General features: G+C 42.5%; 2 protein-coding genes across 3 annotated transcripts in view; one reads left to right on the forward strand and one right to left on the reverse strand.

The window, feature by feature from the left end:
* Positions 1-20,509, forward strand: part of EPM2AIP1 (EPM2A interacting protein 1) — an 835,019-nt gene that overhangs the window by 399,507 nt on the left and 415,003 nt on the right. The gene's annotated exons all lie outside the window — the stretch shown is intronic.
* Positions 1-20,509, reverse strand: part of STAC (SH3 and cysteine rich domain) — a 137,919-nt gene that overhangs the window by 22,851 nt on the left and 94,559 nt on the right. For both annotated transcript variants that reach the window (XM_066351435.1, XM_066351434.1), the window contains exons 6-8: positions 17,099-17,177; positions 7,452-7,516; positions 5,287-5,375 (exon numbers count right to left, since the gene is read on the reverse strand). In XM_066351435.1, the coding sequence (XP_066207532.1) occupies positions 5,287-5,375; positions 7,452-7,516; positions 17,099-17,177 (233 nt within the window). The remainder of the gene's footprint in view (positions 1-5,286; positions 5,376-7,451; positions 7,517-17,098; positions 17,178-20,509) is intronic.

Consider the following 20,509-nt stretch of genomic DNA (forward strand, 5'->3'; position numbering starts at 1 on the left):
TTTTAATAGTATTCTCCAGAAGGTTCATGTGACTTGTCAACAAGTAGGAACCATCCTAACCATCGTTTCCTCCTCTGTGAAATACTACTCGATCAGGTAACCCAACAGATTTACTAACAGAACACAAAGGGGTGTCAGGGAAAATTGTGAAAGATTTAAAAATGGGTCCAAAAAGATGATTGATCTGGGTGTCTAGTTCACCTTTCCATGTCTGCGAGCTATTATTTTTCATTTTTGCAAGTTGTAGAAAACTGATGATAATGACTCTTCTCCATAGAAATGCAACTGACTTGTGTCTGGGTGAATATAATCAATTATTACCCTGTGAATACTGACTCGTTTTCCATGGGTTTGTACATTCGCGTCGGCACTCCTGATTACCTACCTATGTACGATGCTTGCATTCTCCTCTGAACCAGATGTGACATAATGCTGGTCCTCTCCTTAACTACCGAGTCTCATAAAAATTTTGACAGGTGTTCAATTTCTACTTGTATAAGAGTCATGATTTTTTTATCTTAATTTAAAAAGATGATCCTTGAACAGGAGTGACTTTTCATGAACACGTTCTATAGATCACAAGCTGCCTGGTCTAATCAATGATCTCAGCAATCCTAATAGGCTTGGAAGAAGTGATGTGAGTGGCTAACATGGGCTAAATGAACACACTTGTCTGAACCTGCTGATTAAAATATAATTGTCGCCTGGCCTGTGAATTGTTCCCCCAGCAGAGAGTGGACGCTCACTCGCCATGTGACGAGTGGTAGACAGATCAAACAAATCTTGGAAGCAGTCATACGAGGGTTAAAATCAGTTTAAAATTGACTTCAAATGGTGTTTTGAAAAAAACCCAGAAGGAGATGAATTCAGGCCATCCCATCTCCAGAGGTTCCTATGAATATTAGCTAACGAGACAAAAAGTTGCCTGGCTTCATTCAGACTCACCCATGGAAAAATCTGAGGCTCGCTGCTTCCAGGAAAGTGTCTGGTGAGGCAAGAATCTAAATCATTATTTGGGGTTACAGAAGACAGGAGGTTTTTTCTTTGAAGTCTCCCAAATTTGGTGTTCTGACACACACTGCAGTGGCAATTAATTTGTGTCTTTCTTAGAATTTAATAATATTGAAAAAGCAGTTTCTGCTTTCCCTCTCTTGGCTCGTAAGCCTTTTTAAAAAAAAAAATTTTTTTTATTCTCATTGGCTCTCCTATGAAACGTGGCCATCATCATATAAATCTGTTTGGGGAGAACTAATAAAATGAAAGTGGCTTAGATGTGGGAAGCCAAAATGGATTCTTTGGGATAAGCATTATATGGTCACTAAAATATGCATTTGAACCTTTAAGTCTTTTATTTACTCTGGATCTTTTATTTCAGAGCTCTTCAGATGTGTAGGGGCTTGTGTTTCCTTGGAGTTATTTACATCTGCTCATTACTTATGTGATATATCCACTCGGCAAAGCCATAGAAGTCATTGTTACTGATTTTTAAAAGGTGTGTTGACGCGAATAAAAAGCAATGGCTCCCTGGCGTGCGGGGGACCCGGGTTTGATTCCCGGCCAGGGCACATAGGAGAAGCGCCCATTTGCTTCTCCACCCCCCCCCCTTCCTCTCTGTCTCTCTCTTCCCCTCCTGCAGCCAAGGCTCCATTGGAGCAAAGATGGCCCGGGTGCTGGGGATGGCTCCTTGGCCTCTGCCCCAGGCACTAGAGTGGCTCTGGTCGCAACAGAGTGACACCCCGGAGGGGCAGAGCATCGCCCCCTGGTGGGCAGTAGCCCCTGGTGGGCGTGCCGGGTGGATCCCGGTCGGGCGCATGTGGGAGTCTGTCTGACTGTCTCTCCCCATTTCCAGCTTCAGAAAAATACAAAAAAAAAAAAAAAAGCAATGGCTCTGTAAGACTGCAGACTTCTGAACACAGAAGCAGTGAGGGTAACGGGACTGGGCATGTTGTACAGATGGAAGGCAGGATTGACTTTCTTTAACATGCGTGTGCTAATGACGTGTGTGCGTGCCTGTGCGCGCGAATGCATGTACATTTGAGTTGGCATGAGTGCGCGAATGCGTGCTCACGAATGTGTGTGACTGTGTTTGTGCAGATCCCTCTGAGTATGTGGGAATGCGTGGGCACATGTAAGCGTATCACACACACAGACTCACTCACCCACTTGGCCAAGAGGATAATTGGACACGTGGCCGATGTGACGGCATGAGGCAGTGTGTGGTGCTAATGCTGTCAATACTGATTGTAATGGGGTTCTCCGGCTTGTATTTTAAGTAGCATTTTACTTATTTATTTAATTACTTTATTATTTATTGTTTTTAGAGAGAGAGAAAGTGGGGGGGGGGAGGAGAGTGAAATATAAACATTGATTTGTTGTTCCACTTATTTATGTATTCAATGGTTGATTCCTATATTTGTCCCAACCGGAGATCAAACCCACAACCCTGGTGTATTGGGTCGATGCTCCAACTGAGTTCCTGGCCAGGGACTCAAGTAACATTTCAAAGAATTTTGCTCATGACTTAAGCTGGCAGACCATGCAGTATAATTTTCTGAATTCTTTAAAAAACACATGGGTTATCTTCCTGGTCAGGGCACACAGGAGAAGTGCTCATCTGCTTCTCCACCCTTCCCCGTCTCCTTCCTCTCTGTCTCTCTCTTCCCCTTCTGCAACCAGGGCTCCACTGGAGCAAAGTTGGCCCGGGCACTGAGGATGGCACCATGGCCCCCGCCTCAGGTGCTAGAATGGCTCCAGTTGCAATAGAGCAACACTCCAGATGGGCAGAGCATCGCCCCTGGTGGGCATGCTGGGTGGATCCCGGTCGGGTGCATGCGGGAGTCTGTCTCTCTGCCTCCCCGCTTCTCACTTCAGAAAAATACAAAAATAAAACAAAACAAACAGGTAAGGATGTGCAACTAGAAGTCGGTAGAGAGATCTGGACTGTTGGCTGCTGGCAGAAAAAACTTTCTTTATTATTGAGCAGATAGAGAGCAAACGCTCGCTGAAGCGAAGGGTCACCTGCTCTGATCTACAACTGTCGGCTTTGCCCGTTGGGCCCTCTCTGCCCCTCCCCTCCCACTCCCATCATTCCCTGTACCTTCGCTTCCTGTTCTCTTTCCTGAGGCCTATACCCTGTGTGCACCCCTGGAGCAGAACTCAGGTGGATAGGAATGCCATCTTGTTAAAAGGAATTTTTTCCTTCTACTTTATGGTTTAAGGGAAAAAAAAAATGAGAATTCACTAAGCCCCAGTTCATTCACAGAATTATACCGAATCCCCAAAGCATTGCCTTACACATTCTAAATCAAGCGCCTGGCTTTTCAAATAGGAACCCAGAATCTCTTGGCAAAAGAGAAAAAAAAAAACGTAAGTATGATTTATCACTCCAGTCTTGCAGTCTATGTAATGCAGACATTTCACTCCTGGGAAACAGTCCTGTGTGCCTCGAAGCATACTGTAAACATTTGATTCGTGACCAGACAATTTGATTTTTAATGGCCTGCAACTGACTAAAATAAGCACAAAAAGTCATGACCACCACCAGGCAGATAGACGTTATTTCTCAGCAACATTCTACATTTATCAGGAATTTTATTTTTTTCATCTGATGACTTCAGATAATTTTCTAATATAAAACAGTGAAACTTGCACAATACGAGGTGGTTAAATTCTTTAGATATTCAAATGATAATCTCAAAAAGAACAAGGGATACTGTATTTATTGCAAAGTCAATGTATGTCATCCTCGCCTTCGTCAGCGGAGAGTTCACTGTGGACCATCTGCTGACGGGCAGGCACCACCCTAGGAATAAATGCTGGCGGGCTCTAACCTCGGCGCGGGTTATATCTCTGACAGAACAGGGCTTCGCTTGGTCAACTGCATTTCCTCCTGTACCGGTGCCAGACTGCCCAGCCGCTGTTTATAACTCCAGCCAGTTCAGCACGGCCAGGGAGAACAATCAGATATGTAAGGGCCTAAATGTCTGCAGATATCCAAGGAGCCGGGAGCCAGACCTTGAACTCTGCTCTGGGAAGGCCCAAGCATCACTTGGAAGCAGAGCACAATGGATACTGAAGCAGAAGGCACAAGTCTGAGGATGCAGAGAAGCCCAAGTAGCCCTCGGCTGGAGAGACAAGGCCCTCCGAAAGCCGTCTGAAAGGAATGACTGGTGACTGTAACTTGGCTTCTGTGACACCCAGACGAGTGGAGTCCACCCCAAAGTGAGGCTGTTTCACCAGTGACATGTCGATATTTTCAGCGTTAACTTTGCTCTCCATTCTCTTTCGGCTTGGAAAGGAGTAGTCTCCAAGAGCCCATTTGACTAGAAAAGCAGCCCTCTCTATCCTGCTCTCCAATTGGAAACCACCAAAGCCTTCCCCCAGAACACGTATGTTTTAGGGCCGTGAATGAAGGAGGGAGAGTAAGGCCTTTTCTTGGAGACAGGCCAGTGAACACACCATGTTATAAGAACGGAACTCCCCAGACTGAGTGTTTATAGTGACTAGGCACTGTGCGACAGGCTTTATGGATACTACCCATTTCATCCTCACAAATATCTTGGGGAGAAGATGTCGTTCTTATTCTTTTATTCATAGGGAAACCGGAGTAATGAGGTTTTTTTTTTATAAATGGCTTAAGGTCATACAATAAGATCTGAGCACAAGACTGACTCCAGCTTCACTACCCTGGATGCACAAAGAACCACAACTGTAGTCAAGAGATAGGTTCAGATTTCCTGAGGGTTCCCAAAGTTCACCTTACTGTCTCCATGTGTCAGTTACCATGACAATGGGTCCTGAAACGAAAGCCTGTCTCTGAGTGTGAACCAGGGGGAGTGCCAGTCTCCAACAGGAAACACAGATGGTTTTAGTTTGATTCTTCAATCAATATCAATCTGGGGATCAAATACATTTTTTGTCTGGATTCCCTATTAGACCTCACAGGATGCCAAGAGCATCTGATGCTCAACTTTTACGAAAGCTCGCATTAGCAGTTCTGTTGGCCATGTGTTAGAACTGTGCTTTGTAAAGTGTGGTCCCGGGTCAGCAGCATCCAAACTACCAGCAGACCAGTTAGAAATACAGTCTCAATCCTCACCCTGGACCTGGTGAATCAGAAACCCCGGGGCTCGCCCAGCAAGCTGTGTGTGAACCAGCCCTGCAGGTCATGGGATGCACACTGAAGTTTGAGAATTGCTCTAAATCTCCCAGAGGTGATACAAAGGGAATTATTATTATTATTTTCATTCATTCTTTCCTTTTTTCCTTTAAAAAATGTTTTTTTACCTCATCTCCAAATCTTCATTCTCTTGTGGTTCAAATTTGTACAAGGCAACATAGGTGTTCATCTGTAATGGGTCTTTGGAAAGAGGTTCCTGAAAGAGATAATAAAAGAAACATTAGAGAAAGAAGGAGGAAGAAATGGAGAGAATCAAGGGGGAAAAGAAAAAAAAAATGGTGACGTTAGTGGAATGTAATTCGTGTATGGCTCTTAGTGTTAAACAGCTATGCATTATTAAAGACTGTGTTTCAACCACTGGTTTATTTTAAATTTTTTAGCTGAGATAGATTTTATTACAAACCAGTTGAAAACAATCATGTAAAGGTCTTTATCAGAAATACTAAAATTTTCTTCAAATAATATTTTTTTTCTATAGTTGTTCATGAATGGTGACACACACAGGTTTGACCCAAGGAACGAGAATATTCTCTCTATAAAAAGAGGGACATGTGACTAGGGGTAAACAACAGTCACTTCCTAAAACTGACCTTTAAATATTTTTTGTTTTTTCAATTACAATTGCTATTCAATATTATATTAGTTTCAGGAGTACAACATAGTGGTTAGACATTTACATAATTTATGAAGTGATCCATAAAATTGGTTTTTTATCAGTTAGCCTAAAATTTGGTATCTAAAATATCAAAGGGAGCTGGGTATATTTTTGTGGCAATTAGTTTATATATGCCAAAATGTTTGTGACAATTTATTTGTGATAAAAAGCACAGATTTTGACCTCAGGTAGATTTAGTTTATATCCTGGAATCACCATCTACTGGCTATGAAACCTTGCAACAATGATAATATAGGTGCTGCTGAAGCAAGCACATCAACAATGATAATAAAAGCTACTGCTTTGATAGCTTACCGTGTGCCAGGCATGTATGTGACATGCATGGGCATACTGGAGCCTCACAACAGCCCTGCCAGGTAGATTTTATTATTATCCCCAGTTTGTAGACTATGGAAGACTACAAGTGTTATATAAATATTAGCTACTATTATTAACCAGTTAAATGGAAATGCAATATAAATGTTTATACTTTGTAATACATATAATAAAGTAAAAACTACATAATATATGACATAATTGTATAATATATATAGTATGAAATAATATGTAATTGTATATTATCTTCAAATACATGATGATGTAACAAATATATGCTATGGATAAAACAAACAAAAGCTGCACACAACTATATCCTTTTTATCTGATTCACTTAGATAAAAGCTTAGATATCTTTTATTCTATTGATTCTATCAATTTATTCTATTCTATTTTATGGATTCTATTCTAATTATATACAAATGAACACACAAGTATAACAAATATATATACTTGTGTACTATAAAATATAGTCCATATATTATGTAGTTATATAATTACATATTATGTAATTTATACACTATAGAGTCTGTATCTACTGGTATGTAACATGTACAGGAGGTCCACGGGTTATGACACAGTTCTGTTCCTATGTCAGTAACGTAACCAGAATTTTGGTGTAAGTTGAAACACACCCTATCCTAAGTCACTTACCTATCCTAACACAGTTGTAAAATCATAATCTAGAACAGCGCTTCTCAACCTGTGGGTCGCGACCCTGGCGGGGGTTGAACGACCAAAACACAGGGGTCGCCTAAAGCCATCGGAAATACATATTTTATTTAAAAATGTATTGTATAATAAATATGTATTTTCCAAAATACGTATTTTCTTTAAAAATGTATTGTATAATAAATATGTATTTTACGAAATACATATTTTATTTAAAAATGTATTATATAGTAAATATGTATTTTCCGATGGCTTTAGGCGACCCCTGTATTTTGGTCGTTCCACACCCGCCGGGGTCGCGACCCACAGGTTAGAACCGCTGATCTAGAACATAAAAATACAACTAAGCCACAGAAAAAGGAAAAGGACATAAATATACTGTACTGTACACTGTACTGCATATTCATCTGCCGTGCACAACCAAACTAGTTTGCCCATGGAGTCCGTAAGTACGACGCTAATGGTGTAAGCTGAAACACTCACATCTCAGTTTTTTAAAGTTTTTATGGGAGTGAGCATTGTAAACTCGAAATGTTGTCCACGAGACTGTCGTAACCCGAGGACTCCATGTATGTGGAAACAACCTGCTTCTGAGACAACCATAAATACCTGGTGGTTTATGTCCTTTGCTTGGTCTCTGAAATCGTCAGTGCCATTTTCTGGATACGTAAACACTGCAGGAGACAAGAGAAAGCAGGAGCTTTATGAATCCTGTCACCATGTTTTGGAAACATGTTTGAAAGGTGTGGCTTTATTATTCCCGGTACCACAGATTCTACCTTACTTCTCTCTGCCCTCTCCTTGTTCTCAGTGACCCGGCTTTCATATTGTCTTCCATGTGACGCTTCCCCAGGTCCCCCAGGCAGCAGGCTGCACCGCCTCCTCTGCATGCCCACACCCTTGGACACGCCTCCAGCTAGCACACAGCCTCTTGGCTGCCTGGCCCTGGTGTGTTTACAACCCAGACTCATTTGGTAGTGCTCTTCTCCTGAACAGAAACCACGCCATTCGTCTTTGTTGAATGCACCAAATAATTTGTTATGGGATGCAGAGTGACACAGGGCCCAAATTAATTATATTTGAATGACCTTTTCTAAATACCAGATTCTTATATCTATTTTCAATGTCTTGATTCTAGAGCCGTGATGGCGAACTATAAAATATAAAAACCGCCTACTTTTGCAGTGCTGGTCAACCTGATCCCTCCCGCCCACTAGTGGGCATTCCAGCTTTCATGGTGGGCGGTAGCGGAGCAACCAAACGGCACTGCAATTGGCCCACCATGAAAGCTGGAACGCCCACTAGTGGGCGGGAGGGACCAGGTTGACCAGCATTGCAAAAGTGGGCGGTTTTTATAAAAAGGTTCACCATCATGGTTCTAGAGGTTCTTAATGATAACTGCATTCTATTTTGAAAATGAAAGCTAGAAAGCTCTATCACCTATTGCAGTTAGTGCTTTGACAATCTCCACTAACAGTCTCCCGAAAATGGACTCAATTACTGTGATGTAAAAACAAGAGCTCCTGGCAATGTGCCGATGCTTAGTACACATCGGCTCTTTGGTTTATAGTTCCAGAGTCTGTGGATGCAATTCTATTATCCCTAAGAGGCCAGTGTGTAGTCATTGGAGGAGCTCTGGTTTGTGGGTAAGTGGAAAAGACCTAATCCTATGGGAACTTAGCAGCCTTACTGTTTGGACACTCAGCTTAGTTTAAAAAGAGTAGAAGCGAGCAATACTTTTCTCTGGTATAATGCGATCACCTAAAATCCTGGTGTAAATCTTTGATTCCATAAATAGAGAACTGACTACTTCTAAAAGAACGTTAAATATTGGAATGGAAACACCCAAAGAGAATCTTCCTAGAAAATTCTTGATTGGAGCTCAAAAGGGGACCTACATAAGGTACATATGCAATGATAAATTTCGACTGTGTTTACAATTTTGTAATGTCACATTACTTAGCTTTTTATTGAATATCCATTAAGCATCTGGCTCAAAATGTGTATTATTTTGGTGAACTACATTAAAAACCATTTGTAGTGACCCCCAAGTGTGCTTTCAGCAGTATGGTTGCAAAGAGAAGCAAACAGTGCCAAAATTAAAACCTATTCCTTCTGGAGTCAAGTCTAAGACTTTGATTTGAGGGCAAGGAATAAAGAGAGGTTATTATTTTACCAAAAAATATATCGTACACCTTTTAGGTTGGTGCTTTCAACTTATTAATTTCATCCACGACAAGTATTCAATGACTATGTCCCTTATGCACACGTGTTTTCTTTTTTTTTTTTTTTTTTTACAGTTTTTTAAAAAAATATTTTATTTATTGATTTTTAGAGAGAGAGGAGAGAGAGAGAGAGAGAGAGAGAGAGAGAGAGAAGGGGGAGTAGTAGGAAGCATCAACTCCCATATGTGCCACCACAGGTCAGGCCATGTTTTTTTTTTTTTTCAATTAAATATATTGGGGTAACGTTGGTTAATAACATTATAGAGCTCACAAGTGTACTGTTCTGATACATCATCTGTATACTGCATTGTGTGCTTACCACCCAAAGGCTAGTCTCCTCCTGTCATCACATATTTGACCCCCTCTGACCTCTTCATCCTCCCCCTACTCGCTCCCTCCCCCTACTCCCTCCCCCTCTAGTAACCACTACACTGTTATCTGTGTCTGTGAGTTTGTTTGTTTTGTTTTATTACCCACACATGAGTGAAATCATATAGTTCTTATCCGTTTGCACCTGACTTATTTCACTTAGTAATGTTTTCTAATGTAACAGACATAAAATGAATCTTTCAATTTGCCATATCCCCAGAAGGGTCTCTTCTGTTACTTTCCCACATTCTGTCTTTCCTGTTGCTTTGCAGTCCTGTAAGGCCCATGCCCACCACTGTGTTTTCCAATGAGATGATTATTATTACTTTTTTTTATCTTTAACCTGGTAATGCAGCCAGTTACATTATTGGCTTATCAGACATTGACTCAAATTTGCATTCCTGGCATAAGTGCAACTTGGTAATTATGCATTATCTTTTAAAGAGACATTACTGGATTCAGTTTACTGAGATTTTGTTTTAGATTTCTGCATCCATGTTCAAATGGGACAGACACCAGCCCATGCTTTCCCTCTCTCTTACTGTCTTTGTTATATTAGCCTCATAAACTGAGTTAGACAATGCTGTTGTCTCCCCTCTTTGACACGTTTTGTTGTCCAGAAAGAACTAATGTCATATGGAAAGTTTCTATTCCTTATATGTTTGGTAGCATTTACTTATAAAGTTGACTGGGCCTCGTATTTTCACTGTGCAAAAATGTAAAATATTGATTCCATTGCTAACATGATTAGAAGCAAATTCAAGTTTTCTATTTCTATTCTTGAGTCAGACTTTGGTCATTTATATTTTTCTTGGTATCTGCCTGCTTTATAAAATACTTAAAATTTATTGGTATGAAGTTGGTAATAAACGTTGTTCATTTTCCTTTTGGTCTCTGTTATATTCATATTTTTTAATATTGCTTTTTGTTTTGTCTTTCTATTTTATTCTTAAAAATTGTTCAATGTTGTAAATTTGATTTTTATAGAACCACTCCAAGGATTTATGATCTATCTTCATAATTTAATCATTTCTGCTTTTGTCTTCCTACTGCTTTCTGTGGCTTTATTATTTTTTTCTGACTTCTTAAAAAAATGCTGCCTAGATGATTACATTTCAGCATTTTAAAAATTTTTTAATAGAATAGTTTTAAAGGTAAATATTCTAGTCACAACTTTAGCTGAATTCCACAAGTTTTGATATGTAGTGTTTTCCCTATTACTTAGTTTTAAATATATTACAATTTTCATTATGAATTCTTTTTTAACACAAGAGCTTTTTAAAATGTTCTAATGTCCCGCCTGACCTGTGGTGGCACAGTGGATCAAGCGTCGACCTGGAACGCTGAGGTCGCCGGTTTGAAACCCTAGGCTTGCCTGGTTAAGGCACATATGGGAGTTGATGCTTCCTGCTCCTCCCCCCTTCTCTCTCTCTCTCTCTCTCTCTCTTCTCTAAAATGAATAAATAAAAATTAAAAAAAATGTTTTAATGTCCCAAATTATGGTTTTTTTCTACTTATCTTTTGACTATTGATTTCTATAGTAGTCAGAAAGAAGTGTTCTATATAATATCAATTTTTAAAGCATGCTTGTTGCCTGGCGGGTGATCAATTTTTATAGTTGTTCCAAAGGTTCTTAAAAAGAATGTGAATTGTCCATTTGTTAGATGGAATGTCCTTCTTAAGTCAATTGGAATTGTCATGTGTCCTCAATTCCTCTATGTTTATATTGAATCTTTTTGTCTATCTGACACATCAATGACTGAAAGGCATGTTAAAATCCCTCACTATAAAGGGGAATGTCAAATTTCCTAACAGTTCTATCAATTCCTCTCTTTTCTATTTCTGAGAGAGAGGGACAGACAGGGAAAGACAGACAGGAAGGGATAAAGATGAGAAGCATCAACTCCTAGTTGTGGCACCTTAGTTGTTCATTGATTGCTTTCTCATATGTGCTTTGATTAGGGGGCTCCAGCTGAGCCAGCGACCCCTTGCTCAAGCCACTGACCTTGAACACAAGCCAGAGACCTTGGACTTCAAGCCAGCGACATTTGGGCTCAGGCCAGCAACCATGGGGTCATTGTCTATGATTCCACGCTCAAGCCAGATGAGCCTGCGTTCAAACTGGCAACCTCAGGGTTTTGAACCTGGGTCCTCAGTGTCCTAGGCTGACGCTCTATATCCACTACACCACCACCTGGTGAGGCTATCAATTCCTCTTTGAGTTTCTGTTATTTAAAGGCTATTAAGTGGATACAAGTTCAGAATTTATATCTTTTGGTGAAGTGAACCTGATTATGTAGTGATGCTCTTCTATAGTAATGCTTTTTTTTTTTTTGGTCTTAAAGTTCATTTTTTTTCACATATATATAATCTTTCTTTTGTTAAATATTTGCCTATAGTAACTTTGAAAAAAATTTAATTATTTTTCAATTACAGTCGACATACTGTTAGTTTCATGTGTACAACATAGTGATTAGACATTTATATAACTTTCGAAGTGATCACCGCAATAAGTCTAACACTCATCTGATACCATCCATACTTATTATAATACTATTGACTATATTCCCTCAGCTGTACTTTATAACCCTGTGACTGTTTTTTATAATTACCAATTTGTACATATTTTTCACCCCCAAACCCTCACATTTGTCAACCCTCAAATTTGTTCTCCATATCTATGAGTTTATTTCCGTTTTCTTTTTTTCTTTCTTTCTTATTTTTTAGATTCACATATAAGTGAAATCAGGTGGGTCTTGTCTTTCTATATCTGACTTATTTCACTTAGCATAACACCCCCTAAGTCTATCCATTTCGTTGCAAATGGTCTAGCTACTAATTGTGTCTTGCAAAAACACACCATAACATTTGCACCTGTAATTTGGGACTTGTCCACTGGAGGGGGGACCAGAACCAGGGGGATCTGCCAAAAGAGCCATTAAAATATTTGCTTCCTTATTTTGTGTGACAACTCAAAATTTGAGATCTAGAACCAGTGTGTACTAAAGGCTAGGGTAGATTTTACAAAGATGAGGATGCCGTTTTTCTTTCTAGGAAAAATTCTTTGTTTTAGTACAACATAAAGTACTATTGGGCTCTGTAATATTCTCAAATCAATGTGATTAGCCCAGTTCTTTTATTTATTTATTTATTTATTTATTTATTTTTTGTATTTTTCTGAAGCTGGAAACGGGGAGAGACAGTCAGACAGACTCCCGCATGCGCCCGACGGGGATCCACCCGGCACGCCCACCAGGGGCGATGCTCTGCCCACCAGGGGGTGATGCTCTGCCTCTCCGGGCGTCACTCTACCGGGACCAGAGCCACTCTAGCACCTGGGGCAGAGGCCAAGGAGCCATCCCCAGCGCCTGGGCCATCTTTACTCCAATGGAGCCTTGGCTGCTGGAGGGGAAGAGAGAGACAGAGAGGAAGGAGGAGGGGGTGGAGAAGCAAATGGGCGCTTCTCCTATGTGCCCTGGCCAGGAATCGAACCCGGGTCCCCCGCATGCCAGGCCGACGCTCTACCGCTGAGCCAACCGGCCAGGGCCTAGCCCAGTTCTTTTAAAAGAATGTTTCTAAGAATCTGTCTTGCTGTGTCCTTTTCCCTCTGTTTCTCTTCCAGGTAAGTTAGGATCGTGTACAGTTAGACTGAAATGCAGTTATTGAAAGCAGTCAGTAACATCATCATTTGGCCTCTTGAGCTGAAATAGGAAGCGTAGGGTCTTCTGCTCCCTTTGCTTATTACCTTGCTTCTAGTGGAGTTTCTGGCAGTGAGAAGCAAAGCTGAAGACCAACAACTCACCCCATCCATATTTCTGATGCTTCTGGGAATAGTGTCGAAACAACAACCAGACACACTCAGACCTGCCCAAGATCTTCTATAAAGAAAAGGCAGAGACTGTACTATTAACAGTAGAGATATAAGCATAAATTGTATTCTTATACCATTTATTTCCAAAGGTGGCTTTGGAAATATTCCTCCAGGATTTCACATTCCACCTGGCTGGCAGAAACAATATCTGTATGCACTGTGCATAATTTCGGACAGAAATGAAACACATAGAGTGCAGAACTGCTTGTGACTAGAAACCTAAGCACTGCTCCTGAAAAGCCAATACCATCCTTCCCATGATGGTGAGAGGACTAGAGGGAACCGGGACCCCCAAAGCAGGGTGTTTTCTCTGTGTTCTTTCTCGAACTGCACGGACAGGGGATTCAATCTCATCAAAGAAAAAATTTCTGAAGCAAATTGCTGCATAATTAATCTCTCTTGCTTCCAAGGGTGCATTGTAAAGAAAGCTACCGCTGATCAAAGGAATAGCTAATAGAGCTCCAAAGCTTTTGAGACGTTTATTGCTTGCTAAATTCTTTTAACAAATTCTTTGAGTAATTCTGTAAAAATGCCCCTTGACATAACAGAGATGGTGAATAATCAACTTTGAGTATATTACTCCGTGCCTTGGTTTCATTATCTAATGCAGCGGTTCTCAACCTGTGGGTCGCGACCCTGGCGGGGGTCGAATGACCAAAACACGGGTCGCCTAAAGCCATCTGAAATGCATATTTTACTTAAAAATGTATTGTATAACAAATATGTATTTTCCGGTGGCTTTAGGCAACCCCTGTGTTTTGGTCGTTCGACCCCCGCCGGGGTCGCGACCCACAGGTTGAGAACTGCTGATCTAATGGTATGTGTTGTATGTGTGTGTGTTTACTGGAGGAGAGGGGATTGACTCCATGACATCTACCATCCAAGTACTAACCAGGCCCGACCCTGCTTAGCTTCCGAGATCAGACGAGATCGGGCGCGTTCAGTGTGGTATGGCCGTAGACGACTCCATGACGTCTAATCCTGCTTCTCAAACTTGAACAAGATTCCTACCCCAGATTCATACATAAATCCTGATAACGGAGGTGTTCTGGAACAGCCTGGGAGTCAGCATTTCTAACAGGCTCTCAAGGCTGCTGGTCAATGGGCCTCACTTGGAGTAGGGAGGCTCTGAGCTGCATTTCGGACACTTTATGACCTTATGATGACTTAATTGATAGCAACTGCACTTCCTATTGATGATCCCTATATAAGTGACAATTCTTTCACACTGTAAAATCCTATAAAGACTGCTTTTTGAGTAAAAGAAACCTCCAGGGCCAGAAAAAGACCATAACTACTAAAGGAATGGGCAAGAGCAGTATCACCAGAGCTGGGCCAGGATGGCTGAGGCAGAGAGATAAGTGGAGGGCACACGCTGGGCAAGAGTTTGGAGCAGCAGGTAGGATCTGCTGGCAGATTAGATACGGGGTGTGAGAAGGAGGGGGAGTCAAGGCTGATGCCCAAAGTTTTGGCCTGCTCAACTAGTAGAATGCATTTCTTATCTACTGAGTGGGGACAACCCGGGACGAGCCGATGTGGGTGGGTGAGTGAAAGAGTCTAGAGTCCAGTGTTAATTAAAGGTGCCTATTCCACATCCAGATGGCCATATTCTATAGGCCTCTGGTCGGCAAACTGTGGCTCGTGAGCCACACGCAGCTCTTTGGCCCCTTGAGTGTGGCTCTTCCACAAAATACCACGTGCGGGCGCTACCTAGATAAGGAATGTATCTACCTATATAGTTTAAGTTTAAAAAAATTGGCTCTCAAAAGAAATTTCAATCGTTGTACTGCTGATATTTGGCTCTGTTGACTAATGAGTTTGCCGACCACTGGGCTAGGCTGTTGGTGTGCGGATGCAGCAAAGAAGGCTACTGCTGGAAATGAAGTTTCGGAGTCATCAATGTATACATGGTACTTTCACCCATTATCTCATTTAAAGATCACAGCATCTTTTGGGTTTGATGATATTATTATCCTCATTTTACAGATGAGTCGACAGAGGTTGAGAGAGGCTAGGTCACTGCTTTATAGCCCCATAATCACCAAGTGAAGTCCAGCAGTCTGGCTCCAGAGCAAGGAGCGGCCAAGGACCAGATATGTCCAGTGTGGTCAGGGTTGAGGAGGCCATCGCATTGGTGAGAAGTGTCAAGGAAGGGATACAAACAGAATTCAGACTCGGAGACAGAGCAGCTGACCAGACCTGGAGCATTAAGCTGCAGGCATGTCTGGTTTATATACTGGTCTCTGGTGAGTTTTCCCCAGATGTTGAAGTCCGGAGTTGCTGACCAAATTCAGCTACTGGACCTGCAAGGCTGCAATGGTCCTGCCATGTTACTGCCAGTTGTGAGGGTTCCCTGGTCATGGGAAGTCTTTAATTTGCCTCTCTAAAGGCACACCTAAATGCTCAGTGTGTGTTTGCATTCACCTAAAGTGCAGTTTCCCTCCATGATGTGAAAGGATCCTTACCCTCGCAGCGTGCTTTAGCAGATGTGTGCAGGATTGGCAAGGGGGCCGTGCTGAAACGGATTTCAGGGAGAGCCATGGGGGAAGCTAAGCACGTGCTGCCTTGTGGGGCTCCAGTCACCGTCCTGACCGGATAAGGGACATGCATAAATCCCTAGAACTGAGGAAGTGAGAGTAAGACTGAGCTAGCTGCTGACAAAGCAGCTATGGGATACTGTGTCCCGTCTGGAAAAGGCAGGGCGAACAGTCGAGGGGAAATCCTACCCAAAGGGCACAGCCTCCCGCTTCCCAGGCAGGCGTGAGAGTCGGAAGGGGTGATCTCTGCTCTGAGGATGCACTCAGCCCAAGTAAATGACACAAGTCAGGACGTGCAGTCTTGCTGGATTATGAGTGATTTAAGGACAGCGTTTAGGAACCTATGTACCTTTGCTGGTGACAGTAAATGCTTCATAATTTTTTTTTTTTGAATAAACGAGTGGAGATTAATTAGTTGTTCCCATGAGAAAACTCAGCAAGATACACTTATACGAGGCTGGTTATGTTTCCTTAAGCTCTGCTTTTAAGAGGCACTTCTTTCTTAATGTTAGCAAGCAATAGAATGCAGTTAGCATTTAATAACTATTTTAGAAATTAGTGTAACAGGACTTAAGCTATTAGAAAATCAAATGATGTTAATAAAGAATGTTTGTGCTAGGTTGCACATACCAGAGACTTTGTTATCTCAGCTGAGGAGGAGCCAAGGGTGAGTCCCCGACTCCCTTCTTTGATGCCACCACCCACTTGGTGCCACCACCTACCTGGTTTGAGGTACTTCAGGTGGAACACGGACTAGCTTCTCTGCGGCTTTGCTGATCTTATGTAGGTGAGTGGAGGGGGGCGGACTAGCTTCTCTGCGGCTTTGCTGATCTTATGTAGGTGAGTGGAGGGGGGCGGACTAGCTTCTCTGCGGCTTTGCTGATCTTATGTAGGTGAGTGGAGGGGGGCGGACTAGCTTCTCTTTGGCTTTGCTGATCTTACGTAGGTGAGTGGGGGACACGAAGCCTTAACAAAAAGTCTGGAAGTGACCCCTGAATCCCATTATAGTCAAGTCTATAAGGCAGGAGCACTCAAGAGACAGAACTCAGGAACATGGTAGTCAAATCCCTGAAAGTCACCAGTGACGACGCCCAGTTTCTCTCCAGAGAAGGTTGAACAATCGCCCAGATTGAACTCCAGAGCTCGCTGAGAAAGCGAGGTCACTGGGAATCTACTTCCCCTGCCCCCTGACTCGGGCTAATATGATCTGCAACTTGTGCTGGGGCCTGATTGGTCTCCCAGCCCGTCACTCACCGCTGTTGCTACGCTTCCGTAGGTCATACCCGCCTCCTGGCCCATCGGCTTCCTCAGGAACCTCCACGAGATCTGAAGTCTTGGAGAAAAGAGGGAACAGCACAGAATGAGCCATGGGCATGTCAGGGGGGCAACTGAACAGATTTCCATGTCGGTAGAACAGCGGAGGCAGAATTCTCACGAAGCTGTGTTAAGAATTCAATCACTGCTGTCTTGTCTGTTTGACTAACTTTAGAGAGGCTGTGTTTTGCCTCCTGGGCACTGTTTCCCTGTTCTTAGGTGTTTTTGGCAGGCTCAGGGCTTGGCACATGATAGGCACTCAATGACTGTTGGATGACACGTCTAAAAGGTCACAGTGAGGCTTCTCCCCAGGAAGAGTCAACAGCAAGAAATCAGAATTCCTGCCCGTACCCTTTCAATGAAAAATTTCAAGAGAACTGACACTCTTTCTCTAGGTGAGTTTCAAATATTAATCGTAGAGACTAAGATGAGCGATTGAGGGATGCATTACTTAGGTATGATTAAATGCGGTTTCCATTGCTGCAAAAATCAGTTGTTTTTGTAATATTTATTTTGCCCTTTTTTAAAATAAAAGAAGTCATAGTCAGCCTTCCATGTAGTTTACAGAACAAGAACAACAATAATAGCACTCTACATGGTAATGGTTTTCAATCATCTATCATGTAAGTTCTTTGTATACACCATCTCGTTTATTCTTCACAATAATCCTGTGCTAGAGCGATTTTTCAGATAATGAGAAGCCTAGAGAGAAGTAATAATGCTACTTGAGGTCCCACAGTTGATAGGTGGTGGGTCTGAAGTTCAAACCCCAGACCTCACGCTCTAAGCACGGTGCTTCATCCAGCGATGCGTTGAGTGATTCACAGGGCTGGTGAGAGGCTTCAGAAGCTTCGCTGTTGGTAGCTTGAAATCGGTCATGGGAGGAGTATTTACACAATGAAAACTGGCAAACACTACACCTTTGAGTCCAACCCCAGCTGGTGGTTAAACATTTACTAGCACATCATTGATTTCAGATTGCTTCTTTCAAAGAGCCAGATGCCCTCACTTCTATCTGCCTGGCTCTATAAAAGAGAAATTTAGGGGCCCTCAAAGGCGCATCACATTTTAAAAACATTTTGTTTATATCTTATCAGAGAAGAACAAGTTTCCCTTCCTACCTTTCCCGGTCAGCTCTAGAGCACTTTAGGACTACTCTCTGAGATTCATTTTTATTGCAAAAATTTAAACTTGAAGATTTTTTTTTTTAGCCATTCATACTTTCATGATACATCAGAAATAAGAAGAACAATAACTGTCACAGGATTTCTGAGTCATTTGCATCCTGCTCCTTTGAAACTCACGATTTCTGAACAAAAATTGCTATTAGTATGTTAATTTAATCTTATGAAATTGAAGATTAGTCATAAACTAGCCTGTTTAACCTTCAGGAAGTTTTCTGAATTTGGTTTCCACAGCCCTTCCCAAAGCCATCAAGCCTTTTATAGTCAGCATTTGAAAGACCATTAAAAGAAACAAAGCGATTTACAAACAGCCAGGCAGTGACTTCTCCACAGTGTAGAGACAATGTCAAGCAAAGTGCCTCTGGAGCCCTGGAAGGAAGTCAGCCCGTGGGGCCAGACTTTGCTACGGGGGAAACGTTCAGGACTTAATACAGCAAGGATGGCAAGGGGCTGAAATTCATTATCATTTGCCCCTGCAGAAAGGAAGCAACATCATTTTAAAGTACCAATCAATTGTTTCTGCTTTCTTCCATGAGGCAAGTTGAGCTCCGGGGGAAAGAGAGAAGTGACAGATATTTAAGCGCAATTGGATTTGCCTTCATCTCCCCGCAGGTCTTAGAGCATCGCTGTCACAGAGCGCAATTCCAAGAGATCTTTACTGATGGAACCAGAGCCAGGAAGCGTTAAGTGGACTGTGACAAGTGGACACCTTGTTGACATTCAGGAAACTCTGCTTTTTGCTCCTGAAGCCGGTCTGGAGGGTTCAGACCTGGCTAGAAACGAAGCTCTTTTAGACACGAAAGCAGACTGGAACAAATTGTCTCTCTGATGGCCTTGCTGCTTCTTAGCACGAGCCGAACTTGTGGAGATGGAAATAAATGCTCATTGCCTGCTGTGAGCGTTTCTGAGGCTGTCTCGTCCTCATCAGTTCGGGAGGGCCCCCACAGGCGCAGCACCTGGGGTGGTGTGGACATGTCAGGCCATCTCTGGGGAAGCCTCCTGTCCTCAGTCACCTCCCCGGGGGACTGGCTTTCCATTTGATTTCCCGGGCCCGTTCAGGATGCAGGTCAGGGTGGATAGAGGTCTCCCTGCTCTGACCAGTGCTGTCTGTGCTTTTCTTTTGGATTGCTGGGTGGTAGCTACAAAAAGTTGTGACTTGCAAGGAGGGGGTGATTGCAGGGTGAGAGCCAGCGCTGTGTGGCTTTGAGGGAGGTGACTTGTTGGCAGCAATGGTCCACCGCACTCTCCTGAGGAAGGCGATGTAACGTGGTGTGGGGTGTTAGGGATGTGGTTAGTGTTGTTTAACCTCTAGACTTCAGATCCAGGCTGGACGGGTGAATGTGTGATTCAAGAGCTGGTCCCACAGAGAGGGAGGAAGAACACGTGGGAGCAGGCACGAGAGAATAGGAAAAAGGAAGAGGAGGGGCTGGCAGGGGCTGGTTTCTGAGAAATAAGTGTAAGTCTTTTATTTAATCCAATGATTCTTAAATGTTAATGTGCATCAGAATCACCTGAAGGGTTTGTTAAAACACAGATTATTGGGTTCCATCCATCCTCAGATTTTCTGATCCTGTAGATCTCAGAGGAAATGTATTTGTCTTTCTAACAAGTTCCCAGGCAATGCTGCAGGGACCACACGTTGAGGAACACTGAATGAACTCGCTGCTGGCTTTAGGTTCGTCTTAGAAGTTCAGAGAGTTTGACTGAGGAGGGTGTTCGTTCATTTATTGATTGATTCATTCATTCACCACATACTTAGTGAGATTCTGCAACAGACTGGGACTGTAGAGGTCAGTGGTTCTCAAACTCGGAGGGTGTCAGAATCCCCTGGAGACCTAATAAAGCACACACAGGCCCAGGCTCGTTGAAGCAGGACATGGCCTCGGCCTTCTTCAGTGAATTCTGGTACTGACCAAAGTTTGATGGAAATAAGAAGTGAACAAGAGACCTTGCCTTTAAGCGGCTTAGTCTAGTTGAGGATGGGACTGCAGAAAAGAGAGAGAAAAATGAAACCAAAAAGTGAAAGTTTCCAAGCAGTGTGTAAATCAGGGGTCCCCAAACTTTTTACACAGGGGGCCAGTTCACTGTCCCTCAGACCATTGGAGGGCCGGACTATAAAAAAAACTATGAACAAATCCCTATGCACACTGCACATATCTTATTTTAA

This window comes from Saccopteryx leptura, chromosome 10 (assembly GCF_036850995.1).
Source record: "Saccopteryx leptura isolate mSacLep1 chromosome 10, mSacLep1_pri_phased_curated, whole genome shotgun sequence".
Taxonomy (NCBI): domain Eukaryota; kingdom Metazoa; phylum Chordata; class Mammalia; order Chiroptera; family Emballonuridae; genus Saccopteryx; species Saccopteryx leptura.